The sequence below is a fragment of the Lepisosteus oculatus genome, chromosome 9 (assembly GCF_040954835.1).
Source record: "Lepisosteus oculatus isolate fLepOcu1 chromosome 9, fLepOcu1.hap2, whole genome shotgun sequence".
Lineage (NCBI taxonomy): Eukaryota > Metazoa > Chordata > Actinopteri > Semionotiformes > Lepisosteidae > Lepisosteus > Lepisosteus oculatus.
Window position 1 is genome coordinate 31171783 of NC_090704.1, and position 13308 is coordinate 31185090.

The 13308-nt window shown below is 50.4% G+C and overlaps 1 protein-coding gene across 1 annotated transcript in view; it reads left to right on the plus strand.

The window, feature by feature from the left end:
- colgalt2b (collagen beta(1-O)galactosyltransferase 2b) overlaps window positions 1-13308 on the plus strand; it is a 33189-nt gene that overhangs the window by 15558 nt on the left and 4323 nt on the right. The window contains exons 2-11 of the mRNA XM_069194370.1: window positions 2666-2776; window positions 3763-3880; window positions 4330-4464; window positions 4855-5059; window positions 6867-6986; window positions 8108-8184; window positions 8710-8816; window positions 9597-9729; window positions 10300-10427; window positions 11071-11277. Coding sequence (XP_069050471.1) covers window positions 2666-2776; window positions 3763-3880; window positions 4330-4464; window positions 4855-5059; window positions 6867-6986; window positions 8108-8184; window positions 8710-8816; window positions 9597-9729; window positions 10300-10427; window positions 11071-11277 — 1341 coding nt within the window. The remainder of the gene's footprint in view (window positions 1-2665; window positions 2777-3762; window positions 3881-4329; window positions 4465-4854; window positions 5060-6866; window positions 6987-8107; window positions 8185-8709; window positions 8817-9596; window positions 9730-10299; window positions 10428-11070; window positions 11278-13308) is intronic.

Below are 13308 nucleotides of genomic sequence, written 5' to 3' on the forward strand. Positions count from 1 at the left end.
ACACCATTCCAGCATAAGAAAACAGAAGAAAGTGCCCTGAGACAGTATGTGTCAGCTTTTATCTCAAAGAGAGAGAACGGTGAAGATGGTGAAGGGTTTTACGTTTGAACTTTCATGGTGAAATCTTTTTGATTGAAACATCTACAGTTGAGCCTACACTGAACACAATATGTGTTAATAATAAGCAAGGTCAGAGGTCATACTAGTGCATCATAAAGCTTAAGCATAACTTCCTTGTGCTTCTGCTGTGCTTGTCCCTTTGCCCTGGGATTTGTTTTCTTTTATTGCTTCCATATATTCTCTTTATGAGACAGAAAGTCTAATAATCTTAATTAACACCCAGATCCCTTTCAGGTGTAGCTTCCTGCAATTCTGAAGAGTTACAGAATTACCCATGTGATGCGTATGGTATGTTTCTACTGCCTGTGTGGATCACACTGCACATCGATTTGACATTTCATTTTCAGTACATCTGTATACTCCGTGATTTTGTCTAAATCTCTTTGCAATTCCCTTGCTACTGTTTGTTTATTGTATCATCTGTCTGTGTGTGTCAGTGTGTCAGTGCCTGTGTGTGTCCGTGTGCGAGTGTGTGTTAGTGCCTGTGTGTGTCTGTGTTTTCCCATCACTGTGCTGTGTCATTGTGTGAATGTGTGTGTTAGTGCCTGTGTGTGTCTGTGTTTTCCCATCACTGTGCTGTGTCATTGTGTGAATGTGTGTGTCAGTGCCTGTGTGTGTCTGTGTTTTCCCATCACTGTGCTGTGTCATTGTGTGAATGTGTGTGTCTTGGCCTGTGTGTGTCTGTGTTTTCCCATCACTGTGCTGTGTCATTGTGTGAATGTGTGTGTCAGTGCCTGTGCTGTGTCACCGTGCCAGTGTGTGTCAGAGTGTCGTTGTATGATTGTGTGTATCAGTGCCTGTGCTGAGTCAGTGTGTGAGTGTGTGTATCAGTGTTTTTCCAGCAGTCCTCTGTCCTTGCTGTGGTGTGTCAGTGTGTGTGTGTGTCAGTGTGGGAGTGTGTGTTTCAGTGTGTGAGTGTGTGTATCAGTGTTTTTCCAGCGATCCTCCTTGCTGTGGTGTGTCTGTGTGTGTCTGTGTGCGAATGTGTGTCAGTGTGTGAGTGTGTGTGTCAGTGAGTGAGTGTGTGTATCGATGTTTTTCCAGCGGTCCTCTCTCCTTGCTGTGGTGTGTCAGCAAACTCTCTCTGACTGCCTGCTCTGTGTGGGGAGACGTAAACAGGAAATCCAGACATGGTCTCACAAGAAAAACTGTTGGCTACATCTGGAATGTTTTTTGTTTCTTTTTGCATGGCAATATTTTTATTTCTGATATTATTTATTTAGCACTTATTTATGTCCATTGCAGTTTGTTGTGCTGGTGGTGCTCTCTGTTGTACAGTAGACTGCTTTAATAACATCTAACATCTCACTTGTGTTGTTCTGGGGTGTATGTGTTGGTGTTACCCACTGATAAATTAAATAATCGCAGAAATGATTGAAAACTAGCCTCATCAGTTTTGATCAACAGAGATTTCTGGAATCCTTAATCCTCCAATACCACATGATTATGTTTTGTAATGTAATAAGGACAAGGTGTATTTAAGTCAGAGGAGGTTAAGAGTGGATATGTGTCTTGTACAATTTACAGTGAGATTTCGGTCGGTCAATCACTGTGTCAGGAAGTCAGTGTTTCAGTCGGTCAATCACTGTGTCAGGAAGCCAGTGTTTCAGTCGGTCAGTCACTGTGTCAGGAAGCCAGTGTTTCAGTCGGTCAGTCACTGTGTCAGGAAGCCAGTGTTTCAGTCGGTCAGTCACTGTGTCAGGAAGCCAGTGTTTCAGTTGGTCAGTCACTGTGTCAGGAAGCCAGTGTTTCAGTCGGTCAGTCACTGTGTCAGGAAGCCAGTGTTTCAGTCGGTCAGTCACTGTGTCAGGAAGCCAGTGTTTCAGTTGGTCAGTCACTGTGTCAGGAAGCCAGTGTTTCAGTCGGTCAATAACTGTGTCAGGAAGCCAGTGTTTCAGTCGGTCAGTCACTGTGTCAGGAAGCCAGTGTTTCCGTTGGTCAGTCACTGTGTCAGGAAGCCAGTGTTTCAGTTGGTCAGTCACTGTGTCAGGAAGCCAGTGTTTTAGTTGGTCAGTCACTGTGTCAGGAAGCCAGTGTTTCAGTCGGTCAGTCACTGTGTCAGGAAGCCAGTGTTTCAGTTGGTCAGTCACTGTGTCAGGAAGCCAGTGTTTCAGTTGGTCAGTCACTGTGTCAGGAAGCCAGTGTTTCAGTCGGTCAGTCACTGTGTCAGGACGTGAGGGATTAGAGAGGTGAGGAAGTTCCAGCTCACCTCTCTAATAAAAGCTGTCAGACCTCTAACTGCTGTAGGAGGCAAACAAAAACAGAGACGAGGAGCCAGAGGAATTGTGCAGATCTGTAAGCATTCTGCAATGATGAATGCGGCACCTTAATGTTTGTGTTTGTGTGTTTTAATGTCCTTGCGCAGTGCATGCTATTTCAGCATTTAAATGTCTTAATGCTGTTGTAATGCATAGTGAATGTTGATGTTGTTGTATTGCGTTTGATTTTGCGCATCCAGGCTTGATGATGCCACCTGTGTGTTGTGTATGTGTCCTTTTGTGTTAATGTTGTGCATTATGTTGACACTTGGTGTTGTGTGTTGCAGGGCAGCTACAGACCACAATGTGGACAACACCACAGCAATGCTGAGAGACTGGCTGAAGAGGGTTCAGGGGCTCTATCACTATGTGGAGTGGAGACCCATGGAGGAACCTCGGTCAGTGAAACTTTCTCCGCAGACCCCTGAATCCTGATCCCTCCTACTGCCCTCCTTAACCTTCCCTTGCTCCCTCGTGCTTTTACCTTGACCTTATCCCTTCTCCCTGAAACCCCCTCCAACACCGTCACCATATATCAGGGTGTTGCAGTTCAGGTAACAAGACCTCCCTTGGCAATGCGTTTTTTCATACACAGCTACAATTATGATCAGTGAGACTATGGCACAGATCACTTTTCCACACAGTCTCCTGATCAATTGAGTTAAGGGTCCTGCTGTTAACACACAGCCACATGGTGCCGTGATGCAGAAACCCAGGTCGTTCTTGACCCTGGACTCTGATGTAACAGGTCCTGTGTGCGGCAGCAGGGGTTACGATGCGGGAGGGGTATTCAACAAGAACCACACACCATCCCAGAGCATAGCAGCCAGGATCTTCCCTGGCATTTCGGGATGGGGATTCAGCTCCAGTGTCATTTGTCACTCCCACCTTTTGTCTCACCCTTACAATGATCTGCAGGACCTGTACCCCCTCCTTGTGTTACCCCAAGTACCAGTGAGCAGCGTTGGCACGGTTACCCAGGGGAATGCTGAGATCACTTGCAGTGCCAGCAGGTTCCTTGCCCATAATGTGAGCGATGATCTTCTGCTGGTGTCATGCCCGGGGTGTGCAGAAACCTTAGGGTTCGGCCAAATTCACAGAAGCCCGCCATCTTTACACTGACTAAACATGTCAATACCAAGGACAGGCGGCACAGTCCTGTGGGTTCAAAGTTCAAGGTGCCCTTCCTGTCCAAACCCTGTGTCATGCAGATAGTGAGATGACTTGTTCCATTACTTCTGGGAAAAATCCTCATAAAATGAAAGAAACCACACTGGGCCTTAAAATAATGTTGCTGGATATTTCTTATCGTTCTGTGTCCTCTCGGTTTTAACTGAATCTCGTGCTGTTCTCTCCCTCTCTCCCACTGCCTCGCCCCTCTCAGCTCCTACTCCGATGAGATGGGGCCCAAGCACTGGACCAGCTCGCGCTTCACCCACGTCATGAAGCTGCGCCAGGCCGCTCTGCGGGCGGCGCGGGAACGCTGGGCCGATTACATCCTGGTGAGGGGAGAGTGGGCTCATGGGATACCCATCTGAGGGCGTTCGCCGCCAGGGCTCGCGATGGGACATCAGGGGGTTGGCAGCTAGCCTGGGAACGGGCACGCTTGGCCCTGGCAGGAGATACCGTACTGGGTGGTAGAGGGCGCACAGACCGAAAGTCTTCAGGTGTTGCTTTTTTCAATCTTAGATGCAATCTTATGCACCTGTGCATCTTAGCGCCACAGTCTGAGAGAAGTACATTGCTCACACTGCCACAGGCCTGTGGCTGAAGGGCAAAACTGAAATATCTCCACCATCAACGATAAGCGCTAAGCTCAGATGTGTTGAAATCAGTGTTTTGAGTGCTGGTGTATGTTTTTTGGATGGGCGACAGCTCTAGATTTGTCCCGGTATTTCAGGGGTATTGGTTGTGCACCTCACTCTTCTCTCTCCCTCTCACCCGGCCCCAGTTCGTGGACAGCGATAACCTCCTGTCGAACCCGCGGGTCCTGTCTCAGCTGATGGCCGAGAACCTCACGCTGGCGGCGCCCATGCTGGACTCCCGTTCCCTGTACTCGAACTTCTGGTGCGGCATCACGCCCCAGGTACCCGTCCGTCTTCGCCAAAGTGCAGACAATACAAGGGGAAAGGCACACACTGGCAGTGTGAACAGAATAGGGCAGCAAAAGAGTTAACAGTGAATAGAAAGCAGAATGTTGTATGATGGAGAACATTTGTCAGACATGTAATTGAAACATAAATGATCTTGGGATAAATCAAAATGAAAAGCGAATGCAAGGTGATAAATTGATCACTGCAGTGCAGTTAACTACAAAAATGCAAAGCAAGTACTGTATGTCTCAGCCTTGATTTCTGCCTCTGTCGGAAATCTAAATGGAATTGAAGTGAGTCTGAGCCGATCTCTCTGTGTCTCTCCTGCTCTGTTTGTCCTCACACCACATCTGCCTCTTCCCATTTCCCTCTCTCTCCTTCAGGGGTATTACAAGCGCACCCCGGACTACGTGCCCATCCGAGAGTGGAAGAGGCTGGGCTGCTTTGCGGTTCCCATGGTGCACTCTTCCTTCCTGCTTGATCTGCGGCGCAGCGCGAGCCGAGCCCTGGCCTTCTACCCCCCGCACCCCGACTACACCTGGGCCTTTGACGACATCATGGTGTTCGCCTTCTCTGCGCGACAGGCAGGTCAGGCAGGGGGAGAGGCTGGGGGAGAGATGGCGAGACAACCCTCACCTGAGAGCAGGTCCTAGCAGAGTACCATAACACAGTCCAGATCCCCAACCTCATTTTCTTCTTCAATGAAAAGGCAGACTGTCTGACACTAATGAGCTCTTTGAGCGAGGCAGGCACAGAGCACAGGTCTGTCTGCATCGCCAGCGTGGACAGACAGGATGAGACCCCCTTCATCCTGCAGAGTCGGACACACAGAGGCGACAGAGCACCTCTTACAGTGAGCGATGGAACACAGCGGTCCTGCTCCAGGTGTTCCTGGGAGCAAGCAGTGAGGGAACAATAACACAGGGAGGAGAGTCAGTATCAAGGTCTTTAGTATCTTGCCAATGCAGAACATAATTGCTCAAACCCCGCCAGTTGTTGTGCACCAGCACTGTAGTGCTGATTGTATTCAATTTGTCATGCTAGTGAAGCCTCTGAGCTCGAACCTGAGAGAGGCAGTGAAGAAACAGACTGTGTGGCCCATCAGTCATGCTCCTGGGTTGTGTGTCACTTTCACGTTGTGTCTTCAGCACTGTGCTGCATTGCATCTAGTGTGTGTAGTGGGCGCTGTGGTGCACATGCTGTGGCGGGTGCACGTGTACTGTGTTGTGTGGGGGTCCATGTCGTTAGCTGGGGTCTGAATGTGCCACGTCTGTCTGTGCTAACCTGCCAAGGATCTAACCACGGCAGGGGGATTTGCTGGCATCATAAAAATAAATGTCTCCCCCTCCAGATCCCTCTTTAAAAAGCAGGATGGAAATGTCCCCCCCCCCCACCCCCCAGCACACTGATCAATGGAACAGCCCAGGGGTCGCAAGGCACTGTTTGCTTATTAACTCTGTGAAATGGACCTTGCATCAGATTTAGAACTTTAAATAAAAAGATATTGGGGATGCATTTTAAATTGTAGCCATATGTCATTCTGTGGAGCAGGAAAGCTGTTTGAAGTTTTATGAGAAAGTTAATAAGTCCCATGCCCGTGAGCAGGTATTTAGGCTGAGCTTGCGTGTGTGGTTGTAGTTAGAGGTGTTGCAGTGAGGCAGTCCAAACGCCATGCACAATAAAGACAAGCTTCGCAGGACTAATGAGATAAACTCCAGAGAGATCAAGGCAGTGTGCTTGCAGAGATGCTGAGATTGCCCCCACTGGAGAGCCTGCCCCATGTTTTATCAACCAGAGGCTGATTATAATGAGTGTGAGCAGTGTGAGGCAGCATGTGTAACGGTTCTTCTGGGTTTCTGCCCTTGCCCTGCCAGTTCGGCCCTCACCGCCTGGGCACGAACCCGGTCCTCCGGCGTCACACAGCAGGGAACTTGCCGGCTGAGCTAAAGGAGATGTCCCCCATCCCGGGCGGCTGAGATCCCTGTTATACGCAGGGGCATATTTGTTACATATGGATACAATGTATACAGAGTCAGTCCAGTGTATATACGCAGTCAGCGAGGGTGTGTAGTGTCAGGGTGTGTAGTGTGTGCAGTGAATGTGTACTGTGACTGTAAAGTGTGTCCAGTGTGCATACACAGTCAACAAGGGTGTGTAGTGTCAGTGCTGTGTGTGAAGTGTGTGTAGTGAATGTGTACAGTGTGCATACACAGTCAGCGAGGGTGTGTAGTGTCAGTGCAGTGTATGCAGTGTGCACAGTGAATATGTACAGAGTCAGTACAGTGTGTCTAGTGTGCGTACGCATCAGCGAGGGTGTGTACAGTATCTCTGCACTTTTTGGAGGTCGAGTGGGTGTAGAATACACTCTGTGTTGATACCCAGTGTCTTTCTGCAGACATACAGATGTACATCTGTAACAGAGAGCACTATGGGTACCTGACGGTGCCCCTGAAGCCCCAGCAGACCCTGGAGGAGGAGGTGGAGAGCTTCGTTCACATGCAGATGGAGGTCATGAGTGAGTGTTTGTATCATCGGCACTTTCTTTCTGCCATAACAAAACAGATGGAGGCAGCACATGATTCACGATTGCTCCAGTGTCTGCAGGCCGATGTCAGGGGTTGGTCTGTGTGTGCAGGGGGAGGGAGTGTCAGCCTGCAGGTGGTCAGATACCTGCCCCCAGCTCCTGTCCGACAGGCTGACGCCAGCCTCGACTCAGCACATCTGCCTGAACATCTGGAACAGGGCTGGACACTTCCACTCCCACTCCCACACACCTTCACACACACACACATTTTCACTTGCACACACTTTCCTTTTTCTGTAGCTTGAGCTCCCACTGACTCTCATTATTTTTATGTACTGTTCTGGACTCTACCTGTCACAAGGTTTAAGTAGATAGAATGTAAAGAAGAGGTGATTTGGTTTATTAAAACAGCAATTTATCTTGTCAAGACTTAAGAGTCCTCTGTTTTGTCAGTTGTTTCACAACGGGTTTACGTGAAGAATTTATGTCAAACTTTGTCCCCACAAACATTGTATTACCTGCACACACACAAACTTACACACATATTGACACCTGTCCTCAAGACAATTTCATGATGAAGACGGGCCATTCAGAGTTCCAGTCATTTTTATCTGCACTAGAGCGTGTCTTTCAAAACTGTTATCTCCTCTGTAGCCTCTGAATAACATCCAAATCCTCCATAAAATCCACCAGTTTACATTTTCTGTGCCCTTCAGAACTGTAAGTAGATGGGGACACTGTAATTTGTTGTGACATTGTACTGTTCATTTGTTCATTTCTCTCATCCCCACTTTCACTGTCTCTGGCTGGGTTGTGACTGTTGAGCTAGCAGCCTTTGAAAAAATGGAGGGGGGCAGATTTTGGCTCCACAGAAAGGTAATTTGTAGCTCTCTCCCGTGCTCGTGTCTCCGAGACCACGTGGAAATCCTACTCACAGTGACCCCTCACACTCACCCTCCCTGCTGCGGGAAAGCAGCGAGGTGTGACTGGCCTGTCAGAGGCCGGTGTGAGTTTTGTCAAGGCAGTGAGAAGGAGAGAGAGCACAAGGGGCTCATTCAGAGAGAGAAGGAAGATCCGGTGTCAAATAACCTCCACTCTCCCCCCCCCCTCAGTTGACCGCCCGCCGATAGAGCCGTCGCAGTACCTGTACACCCCACCTGCGCCGCGAGACAAGATGGGCTTTGATGAGGTAACAGAACCCCTCCTGTGTGTGTGTGTTGGCACGTTTGAATGTCAGAACATGACAAAGGTTGCAAAGGAGTGGAGCCATTTGGCCCCAGTTTGCTCATCTGTTCGATTCAAGTGTCTCAGAACAAACAGTGAAGCGCGGACCAGAGGGCACAAAGTGTGAAGTAAGGGGAGGTGCATTTAAAACTGACCAAACAAGAGACACTTCTGCACACAAAGGGTTGTTGGAGATGGGAACAAGCTACCACGCTGCACAAGTCGATACCTTGGCTTCTTCAGAGAAACTGCTGGACGGCGTCCTCGGTCTGATGAAGTACTGCCAGCCACACAAACCAGACCTCCTCCGGTTTGTAAAGTGTGGAATTGAGCAGTCAGCTGGATCCAGGCGTTTGTCCAGCCATTTCCTAAAGGAGCCAAGGCCTCAGCCCCTGGACGGGGGAGCCCGCTCCAGACACCCACAGCTCTTTGTGTGAAGAGTTGTCACTGGTGGTCCTGCTGGTCTGTCTCACACCCATGCCCCCCTCAGATTTTCCTGATTAACCTGAAACGCCGCGCGGACCGCCGGGACCGCATGCTGCGCACGCTGGAGGCCCTGGGCATCGACACCACAGTGACTGAGGCCGTGGACGGCAAGTATGAGTGGGGGGACGGGGGGGATGGGGAGCAGGGGAACAGGGGGACATGGGGACATGGGAGCAAGGGGATAGGAGGACAGAGGTGCAGTGAGGACAGAGGGACAAGGGCGATATGGGGACAGGGAGACAGGGGAGCAGGGGGACAAGAGAGAAGGGGGACAGGGGAGCAGGGGGACAGGGAGACAGGATTATTGGGGGACATGGGGACACAGGACTGGATTTGCAGCTGTAGCAGAGTTAGTGTGGTGACGTCAGCGCCTCACTGTGCGTAGCAGGGTCCTCAGCTGTCTGGGCTGAGGGAGGTCTCCTTTAGCTCACGCGGTTGGTGCCCTGTTGCGTTACGCCGGAGACCTGGGTTCGCACCCCAGGTGTGGGGACGGAACGGGTGGCGGGGGGCACGACCCCGCACGGAACCGTGACTATCACACGGCAAAACAGAAAAAAAATGTTCTCCCAGGTTTCTGGAACAGTAAAAGCAGAAAGACCCCAGTCTGGACTGAAACACACGAGGACACGTGAAAAAAATGAACGTTTCAATGACTCCAACACACTTTTCGAGCTGTAGCTGAGGCTGTAGAAAGTTGTGGAGCTGAAGCTGCTACCTCTGAAAGCAGAGCTGTGTGTTTGCTGCCGCCCTGACACTGCTCTCCCCTCCTGTCTCTCACTCATCTCCCTCCGTCTCCCTCCTCTCTTTCCCCTGTGTCGTTTCCTTCTGCGAGTCCCTCCTTCCTCCCCTCCCCCCTCTCTGTTGCTCTCCCCGGCTCACTGGCTCTCTCAGAGCACTCAACACCTCTCAGATTCAGGCCCTGGGCATAGAGATGCTACCGGGCTATAAGGACCCCTACTCTAGCCGGGTCCTGACCCGGGGCGAGATCGGCTGTTTCCTGAGCCACCACTACACCTGGACACAGGTAACACCTGACGTAGCCGACACTCCCCACTCGTGAAACACACCTGACTATCTGATGGTGCAATGGAATCTGAGGAGATGACACACTCCCGAAGCCAGGAGCTGGGTGCAGGGTGTAGTGCAGGGGTCTCCCCAATCCACTTCTTCTTATGGGTCACCGTAGATCCCTGTTACCTAATCCCTTTGAGCACTTGTTCAAGCAACTGATCAGATAAGCAGAACTAACTTGATTGAACATGTCAGCTATTTAACTGATCATAGTTAAATAGTTCCAGGTGCTGATTTAAAGGCTGTGTATAAAGCCTGCTAGACTGAGACTTTCTACTAGTAGAGGCTTCTGATGCATGATGCATGAGGCAATCTCGCATGTGTTTGGGTCTCTCCGGCTGTCCAGGCTGTACCTGGCTGGCCAGGACGTTGCTCATCTTGATTCCCTCTCGAGAGACTCTTGTGGACAGATGACGGAACTGTTATGTTTTTTTTTAAAATGTGGGGCGAATCATAATAAAAGAGTCAGAGCAAAACCTCTGTGTGAGTCTGTGTCTGAGCCATGGCTCTTTGCTGCCCCCAGGTGGTGGAAAGGGGTCTGCAGCGTGTCCTGGTGCTCGAGGATGATGTGCGTTTTGAGCCCAGGTTCAAGAGGAGGCTAATGGCCATTATGGACAATATAGACCAAGCCCAGCTGGACTGGGACCTCATGTGAGTACGGAACTGCGTCAGCTTGTGATCAGAGCTGCCTGCTGAGCTTTATGAAAGCATGCAAACATCAGCTTTTTCAAAAAATTCAAAACGCAGGCGAAACTCCAAAATGTGTGGGTTGCAAACGCACATCCGAGCAACTACGTTTGACGGAGTAGTCTGGTGGAGTGCTTTAGCGTTCAGCGTTGCACCGATCACACTGATCTGCACACACAGGCTCAGGTACATGTGCTGATACACATCGATACCAACAGAGCATGGGTTCTAAAACTGCTCAGCTGCATTCTGAGGCCAGGTGAGGGTGTAACGATGATCCATAGGACCCTGGAATTTTTCCCACACTAGACTAGATAGTGGCACACACGCCAAGTTACAGCACTCAAGCCTCAGCTTCTCGCCTGCCTGCAGCCCTTACTGTCCAAGCTGTACAGGAGTGGATCTGCTGTTACAAGAGAGACTGGAGTTATAGGGTGAGAGTGGCACAGTTTTGTGCTGCACAGGCAGGCAGATGCATGGTATGTCACCGTACATGTGAGGGTGAAAGACATTAGACACGAAAGCAGTAAGAATGACTCAAGAATAATCCCTTCTCTCTTCTTTTCCTTTCCTCTGATCCTGTCCCCATGTGCGTCTTCTCCTGCAGTTATATAGGGAGGAAGCGGATGCAGGTGAAGCAGCCGGAGGAGTCGGTCCCGGGGGTCAATAACCTGGTGGTGGCCGATTACTCCTACTGGACGCTGGGGTACGCCCTCTCCCAGCAGGGGGCGCTCAAGCTGCTGGCGGCCCAGGCCTTTGGGAAGATGTTGCCCGTGGACGAGTTTCTGCCGATCATGTTCAACAAGCACCCCAAGTGAGTCAGACCCCGACACCTCCGGGCTTGGCGTGTACCTCAGAGCTACGACCAGCATCCAGCGGGTTCGAGTCGACACAAACAAGCCCGTAATGTAGCAGACTGTGTGAAGCAACAAAGGGGGAAAACACGAAAGCACACAGCACACGCAGTAAGACAGACAGGGCAGACAGAAGCATCTCGCACAGCACAGAACACGAACTGGTTAAGTGTGTCCAGTCAGTCCCAGAACCTCATCCACATGAATCCTCTTGAATAATCTGAGCAAGTCTGCTTCAAAAATACCATACCAAAATATGATCCCACACAGCCACAACTCTTTGTGTGAAGAGGTTTGTCCAGGTTCCATTCACTCGCTCACGAGGAAACTGTGAGCCGGGATCCTGGGCTCTTTTCTCATCGTTGAGCAGGAGGCAGCCTGATGGACTGACTGTTAATAGCCCGGAGCCCCGGATGGCTTAGGATAAATACATCACAGTGGCAATCAGCAGAGAGACAGCCCTCCCTCACATTGCATGAGGTGAAATGCACACGAGCTGACAGACAGCGTATTTCTAGCGCGTTGACACACACACTGGTGTGGCCTGCGGTGGCACAGTGCTGAGATTGTTTTCCGGGATCAATGGGAATCCTGTGCCGGTCTCGGCACACAATGGCTCCCTGTGCTCCCCAGTTCCTCAAGACTTCCTGCATCTCCCCCCAGCTTCCTTCTCCTAGCCTCCTCCATTCTCGCTTTCACTCTCCTCCTGTCCTCCACTCTGCCTCATTCTCTCACTGCCAGACTCGCTCTGTCAAGCATTCTCTGATTTCTTCCATCGGTTCCCAACGCTCTCTCGCTCCCCCCTCTGGGTTCAGGAATGCAGGGGGGAGCAGAAGGAATGTGTGGCTGGGGCAGCTTTTCCTGTCCCTCTGTAGGACTGGGACAGAATTCCCATTGATCCCAGGGAACAATCCCAGTTCTGTCTTCTCCAGCATTAATGTGCTAGGTCCCTAGCATGGACCTGAGAGAATGTGCTCTGTGTGTGTGCTTGGGTACACATGTATCCTGCTTGTGTGTGTGTGTGTGTGTGTGTGTGTGTGTGTGTGTGTGTGTGTGTGTGTGTGTGTGTGTGCTTGGGTACACATGTGTCCTTGTGTGTGTGTGCTTGGGTACACATGTATTCTGCTTGTGTCTGTGTGTGTGCTTGAGTACACATGTGTCCTTGTGTGTGTGTGCTTGGGTACACATGTATCCTGCTTGTGTCTGTGTGTGTGCTTGAGTACACATGTGTCCTTGTGTGTGTGTGCTTGGGTACACATGTATCCTGCTTGTGTCTGTGTGTGTGCTTGAGTACACATGTGTCCTTGTGTGTGTGTGTGCTTGGGTACACATGTATTCTGCTTGTGTGTTCGTGTGCTTGGGTACGCATGTATCCTGCTTGTGTGTGTGCTTGGGTACGCATGTATCCTGCTTGTGTGTGTGCTTGGGTACACATGTATCCTGCTTGTGTGTGTTTGTGTGTGTGTGTGCTTGGGTACACATGTATCCTTGTGTGTGTGTGCTTGGGTACACATGTATTCTGCTTGTGTGTTCGTGTGCTTGGGTACGCATGTATCCTGCTTGTGTGTGTGCTTGGGTACACATGTATCCTGCTTGTGTGTGTGTTTGTGTGTGTGCTTGGGTACACATGTATCCTTGTGTGTGTGTGCTTGGGTACACATGTATTCTGCTTGTGTGTTCGTGTGCTTGGGTACGCATGTATCCTGCTTGTGTGTGTGCTTGGGTACACATGTATCCTGCTTGTGTGTGTTTGTGTGTGTGTGCTTGGGTACACATGTATCCTTGTGTGTGTGTGCTTGGGTACACATGTGTCCTGCTTGTGTGTGTGTGTGCTTGGGTACACATGTATCCTGCTTGTGTGTTCGTGTGCTTGGGTACGCATGTATCCTGCTTGTGTCTGTGTGTGTGCTTGGATACACATGTATCCTTGTGTGTGTGTGCTTGGGTACACATGTGTCCTGCTGCTTGTGTGTGTGCTTGGCTGGGAGGGG